This window comes from Dipteris shenzhenensis, chromosome 6, assembly GCF_047967505.1.
Source record: "Dipteris shenzhenensis isolate YYH24624 ecotype China chromosome 6, Dip_SZ_1.0, whole genome shotgun sequence".
Taxonomy (NCBI): Eukaryota; Viridiplantae; Streptophyta; class Polypodiopsida; order Gleicheniales; family Dipteridaceae; genus Dipteris; species Dipteris shenzhenensis.
Genome location: NC_141601.1, coordinates 4,482,703 through 4,505,770, shown reverse-complemented (window position 1 = coordinate 4,505,770; position 23,068 = coordinate 4,482,703). Strand labels below are relative to the sequence as shown.

The following is a 23,068-nucleotide window of genomic DNA, read 5'->3' as shown; positions in this document are numbered from 1 at the left end:
GTATTCAACCTGTGAGTCGATGTGATTTGGAGCCAAAGTCTGCGAGATGAGTTGACGAAGTCGATGAGTGTTAAAGCAGTTTGAGGCGATTTTGCCCGAACTCCCCCATGTGCCTTGCGGGAAATTGCGACGTGCTTTCTCCTTGCTCCTCACTCTCATCAGTCCTCCCACATGCCCCCTTCCGTGGAGCCCAATGCTCATCCCTTCACCCCCCACTTGCCCAGAACAGCAGCATCACAGCATCACCATCAAAACCTCTCTGTCTGCTGCCGCTTTTGAACTCCCTCACCAGGAGCCCACCGCAGCTTTGCCCTCCTCGCCCGGTTGTCGTTCCTCTTATATATATATATTCATGTCTGTTTTCCTACCACCTCGGTCATCTCATCCCGCCTTCTTTCACTCCCTCGTGCTCTTGATTGCCCTCATCACTTCACCCACCCCCCTTCTCTCCAGCTTTCCTGTCCCCATGCATTTCTTCCTTCAGATCCCCATGCATTGCCTTAGATATGCCTCTCCTTGGTCCAGTTTCGCTTCCATTTCTACTGTATGACGTACCATCAGCTTGAATCCTCAACTTCTCGTGCCTGTGCTGTTCTCCTTGCACCTGACATGCATTTTGCCAGTAGGTGCTGAGAGATTTACCCGCTTTCAATCTCACCGCATTGTCTACTTTCACATGATTCTTGTGTGATCATCTTAAAGCCATGGCATCTGGTTCCTACAGGCAGAGGTCCAGCTCGCCATTCAGATTTCACAAGCCTGCTTCAGTCGATGGGAGCATTCCTGGGTTAGCACATTTTGTAGCGCCAGCCTCGTCTTCATCGAACCACTTTTCTGGATCCAGCTCCACTCCACGGACTCGATCGCTCACACCTTCCAGAGGTCGGGCGACGTCTCCGGGTCTTTCGGGCAGCACTTTCAAGTTCAATTTTGGCTCTCCGTCGATCCCGTCTTCTTCGATCGGTTCCGGTGGGCCAATTCCTCCAACAATGGACAGGACGGAATTCCAACCGGCAGCAAAGGAAAGCGTTTCAGTGACAGTTCGATTTAGACCTTTAAGGTGATCAAGTCGAGCGTTAAACTTAGAAGCAAACGGGTCAAGCATGATTACAGGGGTAGAGTCGACGATAAAAGAATGCTAAATTCTAAATTCGCCACTTTGTGTCGAACCCAGCTTGAATTTAGAGCGTCCTTAGACTGAATGCATTTGATTGGTGGTATTTTATATACGTATCGGACTCAGATGCATGGCTGAGGTTGGTTCGTATGGCTTTTGCAGTTTAAGAGAGATTCACAAGGGCGACGAAGTAGCATGGTACGCGGACGGGGATACAATCGTTCGCAGCGAGTACAATCCCGTAACAGCGTATGCTTTTGGTGAGTTTTTTTGGCTCGCTTTGGCTGGATCAGGACGCGCATCAGCTAGGGAGTCAATTATTGATTAGAGGATGATAATGATCAATCATCGAGGGCGCACAAACGAGAGTAACGAGTCGCCCCAGGCTCAAAATGATTTCTTTGGATATGAGCTCGCTAAATCCCACATTTCATGTAAAAGATGATTTCTCAATGAGGAGTTTCCCTTTTAATGTCACAGGGAATTTGTTAGCTTTGAGTCGCTTCGTGCAGAGTCGAGTAGCTATGCGACATATTGCCAATTTCATACTAATGAGCGTTAAAATTAATTCATGTAGAAAAATTAATACTATTGCAGCTAGTCGTGTCTACTTTAAGGTACCTATCATGATCTGACAACCCGTGATTGGCAGAAAGGCAGGATTCCTCCCAGCACAGAATAGCACTATGTAATTTCCATTGATCACAGAGTAGAACTATTCGTTTATTGCTACATTTCGATCACCACTGGTTGAAACAAGGCCAAAATGAGTATGCTGGTATGCACTAACTATTGGACACTTGGACATCGAAACATTAGCCGTCTGCTCTCCAGACCCATTGAAGATCATATATTTGTCTCGTGGATTTTGTTAATATTAAAATTGCTATTACAAGCTTAGGCGTATTGTCATCTGCACTTCATTCAACGTCTGAAATGCAACCTTGCAAACAGTCTGACCTGAGGTTGAAAAGCCTAGAACACTTTTTATTCATTTTGTCACCGGTCATTGGGAGCGTTCCACCTTCACTTGTTGAGTGACAATGTTTGGATTTCATTTGCAGATCGGGTGTTTGGTCCAGCCACAACTACTAGAGGTGTATATGATGTAGCTGCTCGGCATGTGGTACGAGGTGCAATGGAAGGTGTAAATGGTATGTGCTAGCATCCAAGAACAGTTCAGTTTATTTTGAAGAAGTTATGCACAGTATAATCATGGCAGTAGTCTGCATGTACTATAGCATATGGATGCATATTCCACATTTCTTATATCCTTTTGCAGGAAAATTTGAACACATTGGTATGGTTGTGAAAAATTGAGAAGGCTCTGTACTTGTTTTCTTCAGGCACTGTTTTTGCATATGGAGTCACTAGCAGTGGGAAGACACACACCATGCATGTGAGCAGTGTTTGTGCTGAAGATACTTCCTACTTTCGTCCTTCTTGTTCTTTGCTTCTTCCCTTTGCATTTCCGAAATTCACAATATGTAAGATCAGATATATTCAGGTCGTATGAAGCCCTATGTATTCGTTTTGGCATCCCCCCCTTAACTGGTACAGATTTGTTTCCATCCATGAGCTGTAAGATTTACATGGCCACGCTTATGGGTATGCTTCAAAAGAAGTTTATGCATTGTACGTGTGCCACGGATTGGAAAATGCTGGGACATCTGTTGCAAATCTGTCGTTAGGAAATTTCATGCTTTTATAGTTTTGCAATTAAACTCAATATTTGTTTTGGTGTGATTGGAAGGGTGATCATAAATCTCCAGGCATCATACCACTTGCTGTTAAAGACGTTTTCAGCATTATTCAAGAAGTATGCTTTTGGAAACTTTGAAAGCCAAAATTTTCCTGCTTCGCTTTTATCTCGACGGCAGAAATGTCTCTCCTGTCATGCCGAACAAAATAACTGGGCTGCTTTATATTTACTGTTTACAGACTCCAGATCGAGAGTATCTACTTCGAGTTTCATATCTGGAAATATACAACGAGGTTAGCTCTTACTTTGGCTTAGTGCTGTGCAGTCAATATATCTCCATGTAAGGGAGGTTCTCAGCAACCTTTAGTGTACTCTTTTTTTTTCTGGCGTTGTGCAGGTTATAAATGACTTACTGGACCCAGCCGGACAAAACCTAAGAATAAGAGAGGATTCTCAGGTGGCTAGTTTGCCGATGGTTGAAAATCAAAGCAGCGAAGGAGCTTCTTTCTGATGACTTGGTTGGTATAATTGTGTAATTGGTTGGGTATAAGCAATTGTCCTCCGTATTTCTGTAGGGGACCTATGTGGAAGCCATCAAGGAGGAGGTTGTGCTATCCCCTGCTCATGCCCTGTCACTGATTGCAGCAGGGGAAGGTATAGAACAACAACAGCACTTTACGTTGAGTTTTTCAAAACATGGACATGATAAACTGTATAAATCACAAACTATGCTACCTAGCTTAGACCCCCATGCTCCTTCACGTGAATTGTATGATATGCACCTTTGATTAAGGTTGTTCTTGAATGGCTTATTTTGCATGTGTCTAGAACATCGTCATGTGGGTTCAAATAACTTCAACTTGCTCAGCAGTCGGAGTCATACAATCTTCACACTGGTATGTTTGGAAACTCTTTTATTTGTTAGAATGACTTGTTTGTTGGGCCTTGCAAAAGAGTGTCATGAAGTTAATTTGTCATTTTCTCATGTTCCCAGGATTGAATCCACTTAAAAGTCACTAATTTTTTGAACAGACAGTGGAGAGCAGTTCACGAACAGCAGATTACTATGACGACGAAGTCACGCTGTCGCAACTGGTATGCCATGCCAAAACGCCTTTTGGCTAGAGCTCATGTAAGACTTCAAGTTTTGAAAGCTTGACATGTTTTGTGCAGAACCTAATTGACCTTGCAGGATCTGAGAGTTCTAAAACAGAAACGACTGGACTAAGGAGGAAAGAAGGGTCCTACATTAACAAAAGCTTATTGACACTTGGCACTGTAAGCTGATTTCTCTATTCTTTTATTGTTGTCTGTCCTATATGAATGGCATTGAATTAAATGGGTTCATTTTAATGTTTTGGGGATTGAATTGTGGATTTTATATAGGTCATAGCAAAATTAAGCGAGGGGAAAGCTTCACACGTACCTTTCCGTGACTCTAAATTAACTCGATTGCTGCAATTCTCCTTGAGTGGTCATGGACGAGTCTCGGTATGTTGACGTCATGCTGGCATGACTGGTGATAGAATCCAATTTCTGATCAACATGGCTTGCCAAACTTTTTCATAAAGAATTCTTGAATGCTGTGGGAAGGTGCTTTGCTTTTGATTTATTTAAGATGCTTACTCAAGTCTCGTTTGCACAGTTGATTTGCACCCTTACTCCAGCTTCAAGTAACATCGAGGAGACACATAACACACTGAAATTTGCTCATCGAGCCAAACGTATTGCTATACATGCCGCCCCAAATCGGGTTAGAACTTTTAACGTTCTTCTTTTCAGTTAATTATATAAATTTGGTTGTTGGACCAGCAGAACTGCAAAAGTGGCATAAGTAAGGTGCAAATGTGAAATGCACTCGGAACATTTGTATGCAGGGGACAGGGAAGCAGAAAACATATGAAAATTACAATTTCAAACATACAAGAAATGAAAGGCATAACTATTGCAATAATTTGTTACGATATTGGAGATGTTCCAAGAATAAGCTAAGATGTAGAACATGGATTTGTTATATGGAGGTAATTCCATTATGGAAACACTTGCAATCTTGTTCTCAGGAATATGTGGTCAACAAGTGAGGAGACGTCATAATTCCAAGGTGCTCCCATAAGTGTTTGAAGCACAATGGGAAACAGCATTTCCCTTGCTCAATGGCATCTGGCACTAGAAAACAGCAAGGGAAATGTGGGGTGCAAGTGTTCTTTCCAAACGTTTGTTTTGCTTGCATTTTTGTTAGGGGCTGTTGGAGTGTGTGGGGAGTAGACGGATGCATAGAAAGGAGAAAAAAGGCTGTCTTTCATGTGATAAACTGAGAGAATCCTTTAACAATGAGAATGGTCCTGTCCATATCTCCTTCTTCACAAGACAAGGGTTTGCATAAAGAGATCTCCCAAAGTTCTCTGCAAGTCCAAACCCCTTGAGCATACGTGATGTGACTATGGACAAGGGTTTGCATAAAGAGAGCTCCCAAAGTTCTCTACAAGTCCTAACCCGTTGGGCATATGTGAACTGACTTTGGTTATATGGTCCATGTCCTAATTAGCTCTAGGATGGCGCATAAAATTCTCCAATACACATTGACAATTGTGTTGGGATGGCGTATAAAATTCTCCAATACACATTGACAATTGTGTTGGGCTTCATCTCCTCCACCAATTAATTCCAAGCTCCTATATGTCTTCAACCACAACCATTGAGTTCCCAAAGGACACTGGACTATGACATCAAACCTCAATGGACATGATGTTTCAGTTGGTGTATAACGAATATGTTGTGCAGGATGCCATGCTAGACGTTGTTGGTTGTCCTAATAAGGGCTTGGCTAATTGGCAATTATTTGGAGGGGGATACCACTCTAAGGGTATCATGAGTGATGGGCGTGTGCGTTTGATTGTGAGGAGAGCTTGCCGTGAAGGTGCTGGAAAAATAGGTCGATGAAGAATTGTGATTTTGTTCTCCATTAATGTTGGACATGAGAATCTTAGTGCTCTTTCCAACCTCATTTGTGCCTCAAACAATTTGAAATATTACAAGGCATTACAGTTATGTGCCATCATCTACATCCAAATCTTCATCTATAAAATTGATGAAATAGTTTTCTAGGTATATGATTCAATGAGTCCTGCCATATCTAGATTCTAAATATACACCATGGATGACTTTAGGATTGCCCAAATGGATATTCATATCTAAATGAATTAACCAATCCTTGCTAGGTGTCATATGACATGAGTCTGTGACACCTAGGCTCAAAAATCAAAATGCTAGAATATGGCAATGCCCTACCTATGAACCCTCAATATGACGACAACAGGGTATGTGACCAGGTCAGATGTTTAGTATAGAGGAGGGAGCACATGGGCATAGATGTGGGTTTTGTACATAGATATAGGGCTTTCTATGGACATCACATTGAGATCATGGAGGGGTAGGGAGGGAACTATTCATGGGCATTCTAATGGTGTGGATTTGGGGCCTATCATGTCTTGGTGAGGAGGAGGAGCATGCATGATACGAGCTTTGGCATCTTTCTTTTCCCCCCAAAAATGAAGACCTCTATTAAGTGCGATTGAAAGTCCAGAGCAGAGCTCAACAGAAGAATACATCATGCATAACATGAGAAAATGAACATCCTAATAGGGCAAAATTAAATTCTTGTAAAAGAGCTAGAAAACATCCAAGGCTGATGCTAAAAGTGCCACCTCAATCTTGCGGAGCACTTTGAGAAGAACCGGGAGCCGCTCCACTCCTTGAGGAAAATAGTCCTCTTGGTAGAGTATTGCTCGAGGAACCGTGCATGCTCCCCCAAATGGTCACTAAGGTATGCATAGTACATGTCCAAATATTGGCCAATGTGTGTGCACGGTGGACTTAAGAACATCCAAGGTCTTTGTGCATTTGGATCTCCAAATATATAAGGAGAGCTAGGAACGTCACCTAGAGAGCATAACTCAACCAAATGTCGTCGAACTAAAAGAGCCCAAGAAGAGTCATGTCTCTCACAAAACACTTGAGGCCTCGAGAGAAAGCGAGGCTACCAAACCCCAAGTCATGAAGAAATTAGAATGCATAGTGCTCAATAATTTGGCGATCCCCATCTAGATGATCCCCGCCTGTTTGAAATTCGTAAGCAATATTGAATAGACTCCTTAACAGAGAGGAGGCAATACATACAAGTAGAGTCTGCCCCGAACGTGGACTTGCATCGGTTCATTGCAATCCGAAAGAAAAGAGTGATATTTCTATTCCTTGAGGGATTTCGAGAGTCTTTTCTAAAAGGACTTTTGCAAGTCCGCAAAAATATGAAAACTATTCCAATGAGGAGTTCTCGTGGGCTTCCAAACTCTAAGGCTGAGCTGGACCTTCTTTGCATTACTGCTTGTATACGGTATAACAAGGGGAGGCTCTTCTCTCAGTGCCCTGCGTCAATCCATCCCACTTCTTGGGGCCCCACTACAAATAGTTTACGGGAACACCTCCATAAAGCTATCATGCCGAGAGGTATTCTTCAACAACTGGGTTTGAAATTGACAACTGACATACATTTTCAAGTACGCATGGCGGATCAAGACCTATTAATAGCTCTAAAACTACCTCAGCTCCAAGTGAGCAATCTATGCCTTCAAGGTACCAGGAGGTGGTCAAGAGTGTCACCAAAGATCTTCAATCTAGTTCTGAAGATGAAGGCGTCACACCTCAGTTCCCTTCCCGCAAGTCCAGAATAGTGAGGTTTGCAACAGAAGTGACAACTTTAGGGCAAAAACGTGAGGAGTCACAGGCAGGCCCATCCACCTTCCACTCAGGAAGCACAATGAAGCAAGAGAAGGAAAAAGGGGTGAAGCCTAGTAGTGCCCAAGAAAAGGGGAAATGGGTGATGGGAGAGTCACCACAGGAAATATTGATTGAGAATCCAGAGGCACCTCCTCTCCCTCACGTGAGCTTCGACCCTCGGCCAGAAGCTCGGCGGATGAAGGCACAAAAGGCTGCTGCTACTGTCTAGCCCTATTCTTTGATGGATGACTTGATGGATTTTAAGCCCAATATCACCTTACGACAACTCTGTCAATTGTCTCCACATATCAAGCATCAGACTATTGCACTTTTGAATCGCATGCCAGGAGGGCGCCAAAGGGGATCTGTTCAAGGCGGACCCACACCAGAGACAGTAACAGTTCAAGATGGAGTAACACTAGACAATTGCTCAGCCTATGCTGCCCTCACATGTGAACAAAGTCCCAAGCTCTCAGTGGAGATCAATGGGGTGGAGCTGAAAGATGTTTTCTTGGATGGTGGGGCAGCAGTAAATTCTTGCAAGAACCCAAGGGAATGTGATCTGGTCTAGGGACCAAATACCAACCAAAAACACTGTTCCACATGACCTACAACCCTGACAGGCTGAATGGAATATGCATAAATACATGTGATCATTCATTGGAGGTTTTCTCAGCAATATATGCGGAGTTTTTCCTGTAGTTTTTTGCTCAATTTTTCCTCTCTCTCTCTTTCTCTCTCTCTCCAGCGATTCTCTATGTCTTTATTCATAGATTCGTTTGCATATTCTGCAGCACTTTGGCAATGATAATGTGGCAGATTGAGCGGAGACTTCTCCTTGGTCTCAAGGTGAAGTTTCCTGCGGAGTTCCTTACACTCCTCATCATACCAACCGTTGCAAGGAACAAGACCAACCGGTGGGGGACTAGACGAATGACATGTGGCAGGGAACGACATGTGAGCGGCAGAAACGAGTGAAGTATGTACAAGTTCCCACCGGTCTTGCGTGGATGGTAGAGCGTCTAATAGATGAGGACGGAGTAGGCGGCTGAGGTTCTGGCTATATACATCATCGAACTGGTGGTCGAAATGAACCTCATAATAGGGTTGGCGGTCATGATAACGAGGGGGGGGTGGGTCATGGGAGACATGAGTCAAAGTAAAGTGGATGAGTGCATGGTCGGCAGAGGGCATGAAGGGGCTAACAGTAAGGCTATGGATGGAAGGGACTAGAGTCGAGGGACCTATGATGTAGTCGATCACGCTAGTACCACACCCAGAAGCAGAAGAGAATGTAGGCATGGAAGACTGTGGCCACCTGGACAAGCCGTTATAAATGACCATACTGTGCGAGGTGAGGAGCTCCAGTAACTGACGTCCCTGATCTGTGGGCTGTACTGTGCAGTTTGATGAAGTCCGACAGAGGCTATCATCGTGAAATGCTGGGAGTATGACCGGATCCTCCACGAAGTCATAAGTGAGGCCCTGTCTGTCTGAGGTCCTCGCGTTGAAGTCTCCTAAAAGGATGACTTCTCCGCGATGTGAAAAATCTGCAATGTCCGCTGAGAGATCCTCAAATATGGAGTGGCCTGGTCCAGTGGAAGAATAGATCGACTGCGCCGGGGGGAAGTAGCAAACTGCAACAAAAAGATCTCGCTGAGGGGCTCTGCGGCGGATGCGTACCCACAAGAATCGGGCATGTGAATCCGCTCTCTCCACTGTGATGATCCGATCGAGATGCTCTCTGTACAAAATGGCCACTCCTCCAGATCCTCTCGCTCCAAATGTCCGAGTGTGCTGCCTGAAGGCAGATCTCCATGTATACATTGTCACTCGTGGCAAAGGTCTCTCTGGACTCTCGTGTGTCTCCGTGAAAAAGATGATATCTCTCCCAAAGAATGCCCCCCGTAGATTGCTTGGCTGTGCTGTAAAAGAACCATTGCAGTTCTATACAGCGATGCGTAGACTATCTGACAGGTGGTGTGTCCCATGGGCCTTGTCCCGTCAAGCGGTCGGAGCAGGAGGTGGAGGTGGGGCTATATCTGCAGGTCTGCCATCTCTAAGCACTGTGGGAGCACGCCTCAAGGTGCCTGTGATGAGTCTGCCATCCCTGATCACTGCCCACTTGCCCTGAGCTCGGGCTGCATCTCTCTGAGGCATGAGCACCTTGCGCTCCTCAACCTGTATCTGAGTCAGATCCTCGTCCATGAAAATCTGTGGGTGGTCTCTGAGTGTCCCTCTCCTCCTGAGGGCAGCTAGACGTGCCTGGGCATCTTTGAATCTGATAATGAGGGGCTGCTCTCTAGTACGATCCCTCCCGACTCTATATGCTCCTACTATGCCATGATCCTGTACTCCCAGTGTCTGAGAGACAAAGGTCACAGCGTGTGTCATCGTGGACTGTCGCTGAGGGCAAGATACCACGAATGCGAATGTTGAGGGCCTTTGTGGCCCTCTGCTGTGACTCGGCCAATGTAGCTGATACAGTCGATCTCTGAGGCTGTGATGGTTGACGGCGGACGACATCCACCCACTCTGTGGCTCTCTGGACCTTTGTCTGAAGGGAGGTCAAACGCTCCTCAACCGCTGCTACTGCTGTAGTGGGAGATGTGTCTATGTGCTGAACGCGAGTCTCGATCTGCTGCACTCGCTCTGTGTGTCCATGAATCTCTCCAGCAAGAGTCCTATGAGTCGCCTGTAAGACCTCAAGATCTGTCCTATTAGACAAGATCTCCCGATCCTGCTGTGTCACTCGATCCGCAAGAGATGCAACCTGAGCTGTAAGTAGAGTAATGGTCTCGTCCTTCCTGTGAAGTATCTGAAGGGCAGCTCGGAGGTGGGTCTCAAAGTGCTGGAGCTCTGGTAGGATGTGGCGGCAAGGACAAACAGTGCAAGGCATGGAAGGAGAAAGAGAGGGAGAAAGGGGGAAAACCGGTAAGGTGGGTAGCGGGGATGAAGGAGAAGGTTGGAAAGGGGGAGAGAAAGCGGGTACCGGGGAAGGAGAGGAGGGGATGGGTAAAGTCTGTAGAGAGGATGAGGAGGAGGGAGCCTCTGGCAAAGTAGGTAAAATAGGCAACAAAGGGGAAGAGGTGACAGAGGGCTGTGAGAGGGAGAGCAAAAAGGGTGGAGAAGGGGTAGAAGAAGAAGGAACCTGAGAGGGGAGGGGTGAAAAAAACTGCGGGTACAAAAAAGTAGCTATGGGCGGAAGATGAGATAATGAAGCTGAAACCGGTGTACCTGCGACTGGGAGTGCGGCAAGTGCGGGCACTGCGCTGGGCGGAAGATGAGATAGTGGAGCTAAAACCGGTGTACCTGCGACTGGAAGTGCGGCAAGTGCGGGCATTGCGCTGTCCTTTGAAGAAGATGCAAGTCCTCTTCTACTATAGTGCAGCATATTGGTCGTGGCGGCCATTGATGTTGCTGCTGTTGTTGCTTCTGTAACATGCTCGACGGTGTCAGCCATGTTTAATTACGAGAAACCGGCAACATTGAAAAGCAAGAGATGGCGAGCGTTGCCAATGCGCGATGAGAGAGAGAGAGAGAGAGAGAGAGAGAGAGAGAGAGAGAGAGATTTTAAAATTAAAAAGAAAAGTTGGGATTTTTTTTAAATTTATATTTTTTTTAAAAAAAAAGAAGGGTTGGGGTTGCCCAAAAAAAAAAAAAAAAGGGGGGGGGTCAGGGCTGCAAGTGCGAGGGGGTGAGCGAGTGGTAAGAGGGGGCTGAGCGGAGGGGTGAGCAAGGGGTTGAGCGGGGGGACTGAGCGAGGGGCTGTGGGGGCTGAGCAGAGGGGTGAGAGGAGGGACGCGAGGGGATGAGCGGAGGGGTTGACCGAGGGGGGGTGAGGAGGGTTGAGGGAGGGGGGGGCTGCGGGGACTGAGCGGACGGGTGAGAGGAGGGGTGCGAGGGTTGAGCGAAGGGGTGAAGGGGGGGGTTCCAAGGGGTGAGCGGGGGGGCAGCGGTGTGGTGAGAGGAGGGGTGCGAGTGGTGAGCGAGTGGTGAGCGGGGGCTGCAAGTGCGAGGGGGTGAGCAGAGGGGTGAGCGAGGGGTGAGAGAGGTGTGGCGATGGAGAGCTTCGTCAACAGCCTACGTCTCCCCCCCTTCGTCAACAGCCTGTGTGGCGATGGAGAGCTTCGTCAACAGCCTGTGTGGCGATGGGGAGCTTCGTCAATAGCATGGGGGCTGAGCTTCATCAACGGTGAGCGAGGGGTGAGAGAGGTGTGGCGATGGAGAGCTTCGTCAACAGCCTGCGTCTCCCCCCCTTCGTCAACAGCCTGTGTGGCGATGGAGAGAGAGAGAGAGAGAGGGAGAGAGAGAGAGAGAGAGTTTATTAAAGTCTTCAAAAGACCGATGGGTCTATGAGACTGTGAGAAACTTGATACAACTCAGCTAAAAGGGTGGAGCTAGTAATCAAGCATCCACACCCATACAAAAGCAAAAACTATATCCTACATAGTCATATCAAAATAGTAGTCATCTACAACATCACTATCATCATCAACATCATCAGAACGACTGTCCTCATAATACAAAGTGAAGTGTGCTCCAAGGTCACTGTGGTCCCTCCTTGTCAAGAGTGAGGGAGTGATTAGAACCAAAAATGCGAAGATGAGTGATAGAGGGCTTCTTACCATAAAATGCCTCATATGGAGTCTTGTCCTTGACGGCCTTCGTCTTGGTCCTGTTGAGAATGTGTATGGTTGTATTGATAGCTTCACTCCAATAGGCTTTAGAAAGGTTCCTCCCTCGGAGCATAGCAAGCCCTGTCTCTGTGGTGGTTCTATGCTTCCTCTCGGCTACCTCGTTTTGCTGAGAAGTATGTGCTGTGGTGAGTTGTCGCTTGATCCCATGCTTGTGACATCCTCCCGTGTCTCCTTTTCAACTCTGGCCTTCCAGTCCTTGAACTTCTCGAAAGCCTGAGACTTTTTAGCCAAACAATATACCCAGGTCATTCTACTAAAATCATCCACAAAGAGAAGTGAGTACTTGGATCCTGCCCATGATGCTGTAGACATTGGGCCACAAATGTCGGCGTGAACCAACTCAAGTGGTTTGCTGGCCTGAAACGAGGCCTCTTGTGGGAACTTATCCCTATGCTGCTTGCCTTCTAGACAAGCCCTACAGACATCATCCTTGCCTGTAATTAGTGGAAGTCCATCCACCATCTTCGACTTTGACATTTCAGCCAAGATTCCATAGCTGACATGACCGAAGCGCTCATGCCAAAGTTTGGACTTTCCGTTGTCTTCATGAACCAACATTGCACTGAGACGGTAGAGTCCGTTCTCTTCAACTCCTTGAGTCACCATCTGCCCATTTGCTTTGGATGTCACGGTGACCTTGCCATCTTGAAAGAGAACTGCCATGTTGTTTTTGTCCATCTGACTTACAGATAGTAAGTTCTTGCAAAGGTTGGGTACATAAAGTACTTCGGAGATATCGTTCTCCTCACCTGCGGTTGTAATGAAAGGAATGCTACTGATGCCCTTCACAGGACACGTCCAGCTATCCCCGATAGAAACTTTGGAATCCGGGTGTGTACTTTCCATGGTTTTGAACGAAGTCCTTCTGTTGGACATGTGCTTGGAAGCACCGCTGTCAACATACCAACCCTCTTTACCTTCACTGACTGCATATGTTGAACAATGTTCACTGATTAAAAACAACTGTCCAGTCGTCACATTGGCAGAATCATTCTTAGGCTCTTCTTTGTTCCTGGCTTCTCTCTTCCGTTTCTGATTTGCCTTCTTCTTTCGGCATTCTTTGGTGGAGTGGCCAAGCTTTTCACAGTAATAGCACTTCATTTTCTTCTTTCGGTCAGCGTCCTCTGACTTCTTGAACTCCTTTGGCTTGCCTTTTCTAGACTTGTCTTTGGCCACTAATGCCTTCTCGTCGGTTTGCGTAAAAAGTTTCTCTCGAGCCTCCTCCTGAAGCATGAGTGGGCCAAGCTTCTCAAAGGTGATTAGCTTAGTCCGTTGACCCGTAGTGACCGTAGTCACAAAACTTTTGAAACTTGGTGGCAACTTGTGGAGTGTGAGCAATGCCAATCGACTCGAGTCCACCTTTTGACCAACCGCTGTGAGTTGGTCCCGCATGACTTTCACCTTTGTCAGATGGTCATGCACACTATCACCCTTATTCATATATGATTATAAAGGTGATGCTGACGAGTAATGATACGGGCTGTATTATCGGTTTCATACAGCTCCTTCAGTATGGCCCACGCCTTTGAAGACGTCTCTGCCAACTGGATATGAGGAATCATAGCATCTGCTGTCGTGCCAATAAGCATTGCTAAGGCTTGAGATCCCTCTCCTCCCATGCACTGAGTTCATCCGCATCTGCTTCAACTAAAACTTCACCTCTTTTGTCCACAATGTCCTCCGGCTTCTCTCGGTCCCAATCACTATCTTCCACAGCTTCCGTGCCAACAGATGGCTTCAGATCTTGACTTTCCAGATTGGATAGTTCGTCCCATCGAGCTTTCCAGCTTCACCAAAATTGGGAATAAATGAAGAAGGAAGATGACTGGAGAAGGAGGAAGGACGAGCAATGGGTGTAGAGGCTTCTGAACGCTGATCCATCTTGGTGAATAGCAAACTGAAAAACTGAAGCAAAAAAGATGTACTGACCTCCCGTGCTAGCCTGAGCTGAAAACAGAATCGCCTTTCTGCCAAGGGACTCCTTCCTTCAGAGAGTGCTTTGATGAAGAAGAGTTGAGAGCCTATGGCTCTGATACCATGTTAGAGAATAGGAGGGAATGAATCACTCAAACCTCCACCCAAGATCTCTCCAACTCTTACACACACACTCAACTCAGATAGATGATCACAGATGCAATAAACACTCACTCAGAAATAACTTGGATGGAGAGAGAGAGAGAGAGTATATTCATCCACCAGATGGTGGGCAGAAAAACAGCTCACAGGGAGCAATAGAAAATACAGTAAAGTGCTGGAGAATACTGAAGGACTCTCTCTCTCACAAACTGCTCCAGAACTGAGTGCACAGCACAGCCTTGGAAGGAGGCTTTCAGTCTTGCACTGGATACTGGAAACAATGAAGAAGTGGGCCTTTTATAGGCACTGCCCAGCCCCTTGAGTTGACCGACCAGCAGGGTCGGTACCCTGTCTGGTGGCCGACTAGGTGGGCCCTAGAAAACGACCAGGGTTGGCCCTGGTCGGTGGCCCTGGTTGGGCCGACCTGGCCTGCCACAGGCCCCTATTTAAGGGTGCCCTGTGCAAGCCAGTCTGCGCAGCTGCAGGCGCCTCCAAGTGAGGCCTAAGGCCCCTGTTTTCCTGCTGTTGCAGGCAGCAACCAGCCCGTGTGCTGGTTGCCTATGATGCCGGCCTGAGTCTCTCTCTTTCCCCAGCCCTCCTACCTCTCACTGCCCCTCCTCAAATCAGGGGCTCACAGGTGGGCACAGTGAGTTTCTAACAGGAGGGAGGGAGGGAGCACATAATCGTTTCAGATTTGTGGTTTAGATATGGCCTTCGGCAATTTCTTTGCAACAATTCTTTGCCAGAAATCCACGGGGTTTCTTTGCAAAGTAGAGAGAGCATATCATTGCGGCTATAAACCAGATGGATGAGTTCTGTTTGGTCTTTGTATCACCCCAACTCACATGTTTTGATTGTTGCAGTGCCCCTTCCTTGCCCAATTGTGGCTCGGACTGTTTCTCTTAAAACTGTTGCTTTGTGCTTGTTCGTTGACTGACTCTAGAGACCCAAGACGATGCTTCTTTAAGTTTAGGCTTCAATTGAGATTGCATGATATATATATAGAGAGAGAGAGAGAAAGAGAGAGAGAGAGAGAGAGAGAGAGAGAGAGAGAGAGAGAGAGAGAGAGAGAGAGAGTTTTCATATCTTTATCGTATATTGCATGCAGATTATGGACGAAAAATCGCTTATAAAGAAATATCAAAAAGAAATTACAAGTTTAAAGCAAGAGCTTGACCAATTAAAGAGGGGCATATATGACAAACCGAACTCCATCGGCACTACTCAAGAGGATCTTCTCACTCTTCGCCAACAAGTATGAATTTTTTTTTTTGGGCATTTATAAATAAAATCCTACCAAGTGCAATTGGACAATGTCTTGTCAAGAAAGCAATTGTGTTATAATTGGAGTGAATTCATATGATAATTATTTCATTAATGGAAAAAAGTTTAAAGAAAGAAATTGAAGAGGTGTTAGAAGTATTAGGGAAAATGTCCCGCATGTGAAGCCCCCTTTGATGAGGACAACATGGCTTGAAGGTAGTTGCCGTTAGGGTTTGTTTGGGGTTTTCTACATGAGTTATGGAGGCATTGCTTATGCACACGTCATCTCTAAGTGAACTTGGACATCACTTTAGTTTAGGAAAGTCTTCCGCTTAAGGTTTGGGTTATTAGAAATATACGTTTTGTTTCCTAACATAGTATCAAATCTATGTGTGGTTCATGCTTGATTTCTATAACAAGAGGAAGCCTTGCAAGGGCAAACCAAAAAGAAGGATGACACATATTCGTAAGGGGGAGAGGACTCTTCAGAAGGTGGGTGATAGATGGGAAAGAAACGGTTCAAATGTGATAAGCCTAGACACTATGCCCAAGATGGCAAGATGAAGGAAGCCCAGGGAGAAAGAGATGATGCACATACCATAGAAATTGAAGAAGCCTTTGTAGTGCAAGCTCTTTGTGTTTGGTATGAGACATTTGAGGTAAGATATACAGAGAGTGGTTCTATCATAGTCATGTCCAACACAAGGGAGGGGTCGGTGGCCTAAAGATCCAGAGTCTTTTGTGAAGGTAGGGGACATCTGAAGTTGCTAGGTCAGTGGGATTGAGGGCCTAATTTCAATCACATGAGTTTAGAGTTACATGTGTGATGAGGTGCATGGGACTTTCACTCATGGTGGGCACTCTAGACATGTGATTGGCTTGTTATAAAGCTAGGCAATATCGGGTCTAAGTCTCAAAGGAGTGTAGTGGCTAGCACCGATCTCATAAAGGTAGAGAGAGAGAAAGAAAGAATGATGTATTAATGTCCGCGGGAGGCCTCACGAGCCTATGGGACAAAGTACAAAACTCATACAAGCCTCAATGGGCTGAAACAAAGGGCACGCTAGGGCCCTTGCTGAATACTGATCTATGCTGATCTAATGAGCTCAATAGCTAAAGCAAATTCAAAATCAAATACAAACTGAAGCAATCTGAGATCTGGAACTCAGAAGCCAAAGCTTGGCATTGTGGTGGCTCTCCGGTGAGCCGTGAAGATATCTTGGATCTATGTCTATCGAGTTGTCTAACGTTGTGGCGGGGGATGCGGTGTCCTCAATCTGAGAGAGAGAGAGAGAGAGAGAGAGAGAGAGAGAGAGAGAGAGAGAGTTGTATTAATGTCTTCAAGAGACCTTGCCGGTCTATGAGACAAGAAGCAAGATAAAAGTAACCCATACAAGCCACTTTGGGCTGAAGCGAAGGGCACACTAAGGCCCTTGCTGAGTGCTAGATGATAAGAAATGCAAAAAAACCTAGTACAACTAGTACAAAGCATAGTAGGAAAAAGGAGGGCAATCAACTGTTTAGAACCAGAGCTCCAAGTACATGTGGAGGCTCTATATATCCCGGCCCCCTGATGGCCCTCTAATGTGATGCAAAGAGCTCACGTATCTGTCTGTTAGGCTCTCTCGCGGTGGCGGGGGGCACGCTCTTGGATCCCTGTATCCGATTTGCTACATTAAGAGATGAAGAGAGAGAGAGAGAGAGAGAGAGAGAGAGAGAGAGAGAGAGAGAGAGAGTTTATTAAAGTTTGCTAAAGACCGATGGGTCTATGAGATTGAAGAAAAACTTGATACAGTGGGCAAAAGGGTGGAGCTACTAAGCGAGCATCCTAACCCATGCTAGAAACTTGTGTGTAGACATAGTCAGTGATATTATAGTACATGTCCACCATAAACCTAAGCAACACCATCATCCTCATGCGGAGACACAATTTGATCCAATACAATACAATAGGCATTTAGAACATCAAGATACACACCCGCCGTTGGACTAGGCAGTGTAGGCAGGAAGCCAGTAATGGATCGCTGTCTGCTATCTGGATGAGTAAACTGTCGTGCCCTCCTGGCCACTACACGATGTTTGACAAGCGCCACTGTAACCCCAGTCAGTTGCACCCCAGGCCTGAAGAGAGAGATGCCAATGAGTGTGATGTGTGCGTCTGTCTGTGCCTGGTGTGTTGTGTCTCGGTCTCAATGACAGCAACTTGCATTGTCTGGAAAAACTCTGTGATGTACTGTGGGGGCCGCCCTTCACCTGCATGACCCAGCTTGAGGAGATGCGGGAAGATCGTGAGCAGGCCGCCAGAGAACGTGAAAGGCTAGCTCGAGAAGCAAAAAAAGAATGCGATTGGGAGGCTCGGGAAGCAAAAGAAGAACGCGATCGGGAAGCTTGAAAGAGCAGCTCGGGAAGGAAAAGAACGTGATTGGGAAGCTTGAGAAGCCGAAAGGGCAGCTCGGGAAGCAAAAGAGCAACGCGATCGGGAAGCTCGAGAAGGCAGCTCGGGAAACAAAAGACAAATGCAATTGAGAGGCTTGGAAAGCCAAGGAACTTTGAGACCGTGAGGCTCAGGAGGCCAAGGAGCTCCGAGAACGTATCGCTCGAGAAGAGAAGGAAGAACGGGACCCGCAACTTCTCATTTCTCTACTTTGACCAGCGGGGGGAGGAACAGAGAGACTTCCACCTCCAGCCAAGCCTTCCTTTTTGGGGAAGCTCAACTTCACACGGTACGATGGTAAGCATGAACCCTTAGTGTTGGCTTCATGGCTCAATCAGTTGGAAAGTTATTTTTCAGTGATGCCTGTGAAGGACAACAAGCGGTGCATCCTAGTATACATGCACCTCACAGGCGAAACGGCGGTCACTAGATAGCTCAAGTGGCAGAAGAACCACTATGATATAGACGAGGAGACACCTTTCTATAGTTGGACGGAATCGTGAAAGATCTTTGATCACGGTTCCTACCACCGTAGTACTTGGACAGGCTCTAAAGTCAATTCTACGAGCTACGCCAGGGGGACACCGAGTCAGTGAATCACATGCCAATAAATTCACGCAAGTGTTCGTACAGTTGCAGCTAGAGGAGAATCAGAAGTCGAGCAAATTCCTTCATGGGCCAGTGGTATGTCCGTAGTTTTCGGCCACTAGACTATGAGTGTGCATACAAGCTTGCTCAAAACTTTGAGCTCATGCACAAGGGTCAAGGACCCAAGCAGTTCAGCAATAAGAAGCCCTCGGAGTCCTTCGCCATATATGGAGGAAAGAAGGTCAGTACGGGGCAACAGAAGAAGAATTGGCCAGCAAAAGACATCAACGGCTATGGAGGGTGCTTGGATCCAGCCACCCGAACGACCTATGCCAAAGAGAACCACTGCTTCTTTTGCCATGAGCGGGGGCACAAAAAGCAAGACTGCCCGCATTTCAAAAAGCAGCAAGCCAATGGATCCACGTCCAATGGTTCTTCTACAGCTTTGACTCCGACCAAGACAACCTCACTGGTTATAGAGGAGATTGAAGATCAACAGAAGGGGGACTCTCACCAGCTTCCCATCGTGTTCGAGTTCTACGGATAGATGAGCGGCCAGGAAGTCCTCATCCTCATAGATTCAAGGAGTTCCGAGGACATCATTTCTACCAAAGCTGCTCAACGAGCCAGGTTGACTCTCACCCCGTCTGATACCATCGCTCTGAATGGGGCATTCATAGAACGACAGGCGAAGAGCAGTGGCCTCAGGTGCCACTCTAAAGATAGGAGGATGGGTAGACACCCGTACTTTCAAGGTCGCACCAACTCAAGCAATGAACATCATCTTGGGAGCTCGATGGTGGCACCGGTTCGAAGTTCGCCCAAACCATCAGAACCAAGGTTTGGACCTCAAAATTCCAGACCACGGGGGTCAGCTCATCGCTTGGCTTAAAGACACTTTGCCTTGCCCTTTGATTTCCGCAATCCAAATGGCACGCGAGATTCACAAGGGAGGACAAGCATACATTGTCTATGTCAACGTGACCAATACAGACAAGACCCTCGAGCAGGAAGCTTTGCTTCAGCAATACCAAGACATTTTCCTCACATCGAGCTTGCCTCCAGCCTTGCCACCTAGCCGACCAGAGGACCATCGTATCTTTTGCCTGGATCATCACCTCCCAGCAAGCATCCTTATTGTCTCAGCAAGACAACAGAGCCAAGATGTTCTTAAAAATTGATTTGAAGAGTGGATACCATTAGATCTGGATTCATGAGCCGGATATTCTGCACCAAAAGGGAATGAGTTGAAATGGCATAGAAGAGAGCACTAAGAGGGCAGCCCTGTCTAACTGATCGACCCAATGTCCATGACCGAGACAGATGACCCCCAAGAATGCACTGAGAAGTAGAGTCAGAATAAAGCCAATAAACTGCATTTGCTATCTTGGGACCAAAGCCCAACTTTGTCATGATTTGAGAGATAAAGTCCCATTGAACAGTGTCAAATGCCTTAGCAATATCTACCTGCAATATGAGCACATCTTGATGCGAGTACTTAGCATATTCAATTGCAGTCAATGCATTGGAGATATTGTCATGGATTTGTCTTCGCGGCACAAACCCATACTGATGAGGATGAAGGCCCGCATTCATATCCCGTGAAGCCTATACACAATCATTTTGGAAATGAGTTTGTAAACTACAGGCATCAAAGTACTAGGCCTCCAATCTGACATATGGTCACACAGATGTTTTTTGGGCACAAGTTTGATTATGCCATGCTTCCAAAGGTGGGGCAAGTGATTTTCTTGCCAGGCAACATTGATTATTTGCAAAAGGACATCTTTCAAATCATCCCAAAAAGAAATATAAAATTCCACCGTAAGGCCATCCCAGCCAAGGGACTTGTATTTGCTGATGTGGGACAATGCATTATCAAGTTCTGTGTCAATAAAAGGTCTCTCCAATGTAAGTGCATCATCCATTTCCACTATCTTAGAAACATATCGAAGAAATTCAGTCCTCGCATCAGTCATTTGATTTGATGGGGAACCAAGAGCAGAGAACAATTTCTAAAAATAATTTTGGCATTCATCTTGGAGATCAAAGAAAGAGTTCGTCCAAGAGCCTTCCAGCTTCCTTACCCTTAGACGTGAGTTTTTCTTTCGAGTAACATGCAGACCCTGGAAGAAGGCTTTTGATGAGCAGCCCTTATCCACGAGGGGCTTCATTCTTTCTCTAATCTGCCATTTGTGCAATTTCCGCTGATCATTATCAGTCAGTTTGATCCAAGCATGTGAAAGGGAATCATTTTCTGATTTAGAGAGAGGCCTTAAATGTGAAAATTCAGTCAATTGTTGTGCTGTCCTTTTTGCCCATTTAACCTCATGCCTCCATTTAGTCATATGCCAGTTTCCATACTCCCTAATGACATTCTGTATACGCGAGACAAAATTGTCCCAAGCATAATCCATGTCCTCCTGGGCATGCAAAGGCAAGGGATGAATTGCAAGTTTGATCATTTGCTGGAAATAGTGATGTCGGAAATAAGCCTGATTAACATGCAATAATCTACTGGAAAGGGGTGGCAAGTCATCCAGTGGTATACCAAGGTGCAAATTCATCCATAATGGGGCATGATCTGACAAGCCCAATGAGAAATCTATAAGGAGATGAGTGCTAAAATCTGCATATTGTTGTGGGTAAAACAAATACCATCTATCAAGCCTTGCCGAGTATGTAGTAAGTGCATTATGATGAAAAATATATCCAGGCACTAACCCTTGGAGAAGCAGCCATAAATCTTCAGCCTGCACGGAAAGAAGCATGCTATCCCATTTCTGCCTTTCCAATGATAGCATATGAGATCTTGAAGTGGTGTTATCTCTTGGCAGAGGGGAATTATTAAAATCTCCACAGATGAATGCGTTAGATCTCCATGGATATTTGCTTAAAGAATCCCATAAAGAAGCCCTCATGGCAGAGGTCTGGGAGGCATAGACTGATGCGAACTCAAGAATATCACCATTGACATTACATTGTATGACCATCCATCTACCACTGCTGTCATTGAAGGCTAACTGCGGCTCCAGCTCATGTCTAACCAGTATGCATACACCTGAGTAGGTAGTGGTACCAGCATAATATATCATAACCGCCAAAATAATCATGATGACCAGCCTTGGAGTGTTGATTATGCTCTTGCAAACAAACAATATCTGGCTGCATTTTATGTATATAATTCCATAAAAGCCTCCACTTTGAGACATTGCAGAGGCTCTGTACATTGTATGTAAAGCACTTAAGTGTATGATGCATGAAAGAGGTATATACAGTAAAGTATAAGAATAAAACAAGATATCAGAGAGGCAAAGCCTTTGCCTGCATGGGCTGCATTGCTTCATGATCCATGAAAGACATAGCATTCTCCCCTTCTTCAGAATCACATATGGGGATGCCCTTCTTCAAAACGCCCACCCAACTTTGAAGGACAGGAGCTGAAGTAGAAGCTTGTGCTGGTGAGGGAGAAGAAGCATCCCATTGACGAGATTGAAAGGGGCGTTGCTTCAATACAACCACCTTCTTAGGCTGTTGAAAACCATCCCGATCAGCTCCTGTAGATTCCTTCATCTTCTCTTTTTCTTTATCTTTTCCTTTTCCAGCAAGTGACTGCTCCTGATTGATTGGTTTGGCATTCTTTGCTCCATTTGTATTTGCTATCTTGGCTTGCAAATTCTCATTCTTTTCTCGTGTCTGGGGCGGCAAGGCATTGGGAGGGGGCTGATGTAGAACCATTGGGCATTCAGAGGCTAGATGCCCAAACTTGTGGCAGGCAAAACAAGCTCCTACAGACACACCCCATTTCAATTCAAAATACTTTTTTCCCAATTGCACTCCCTCAACTTCCATTGCAATAGAAGGAGGGGTAGGTGTATTAGTGTCCCAGAGAATGCAGAACCTGTTACGATTTCCCATAGGGCGTGGAGGACAAATGACCTGGTCCCAAAGAAGCAGCCAGGCCAGGCAACTCTTCACGCATATAGTTATCATAAATCTACAAGATGTGAAGTCTCCCACTCATTGACATTAGACTCCAAAAGAGAGCCCAATGGAAGAACTTTAAAACAGGTAGAGAACACTTCAAGTCCAAGTCCCTTGCAGCAAAACTGTCATATAAGGATTGCTTGAGGGACATTATAACCGCAACACACACACACACACACACACACACGCACACACCCTTACACTTTTTTTTAGCAAGCTTTTATTACCGAGTGGGAAACCTCATAAGACATAAAAACCCACAAAAGTTACAAAAATAGAAAGAGTAACCCTACCCGAAAGGATAGGATCAAACATCCCAGGATGTCAAAGAGAAGTACGTACAAGTATCTAGGATGCCTCAAAAAAAACTTTCTTCGGACCCGTGTGAGTTTTCTTCACATATGCGGGTATCCGGTTTTTTTGGAGAA

General features: G+C 45.9%; 1 protein-coding gene across 2 annotated transcripts in view; it reads left to right on the top strand.

Moving 5' to 3' along the window:
- Positions 1–90: 90 nt before the first annotated feature.
- Positions 91–23,068, top strand: part of LOC147900663 (kinesin-like protein KIN-7D, mitochondrial) — a 73,587-nt gene continuing 50,609 nt past the window's right edge. For both annotated transcript variants that reach the window (XM_087375589.1, XM_087375588.1), the window contains exons 1-14: positions 91–1,060; positions 1,280–1,377; positions 2,182–2,271; positions 2,464–2,516; positions 2,871–2,936; positions 3,059–3,112; positions 3,217–3,276; positions 3,395–3,473; positions 3,648–3,715; positions 3,852–3,914; positions 3,993–4,097; positions 4,206–4,310; positions 4,465–4,572; positions 15,477–15,623. In XM_087375589.1, coding sequence (XP_087231715.1) covers positions 705–1,060; positions 1,280–1,377; positions 2,182–2,271; positions 2,464–2,516; positions 2,871–2,936; positions 3,059–3,112; positions 3,217–3,276; positions 3,395–3,473; positions 3,648–3,715; positions 3,852–3,914; positions 3,993–4,097; positions 4,206–4,310; positions 4,465–4,572; positions 15,477–15,623 — 1,452 coding nt within the window. In that variant the 5' untranslated portion in view covers positions 91–704. The remainder of the gene's footprint in view (positions 1,061–1,279; positions 1,378–2,181; positions 2,272–2,463; positions 2,517–2,870; positions 2,937–3,058; positions 3,113–3,216; positions 3,277–3,394; positions 3,474–3,647; positions 3,716–3,851; positions 3,915–3,992; positions 4,098–4,205; positions 4,311–4,464; positions 4,573–15,476; positions 15,624–23,068) is intronic.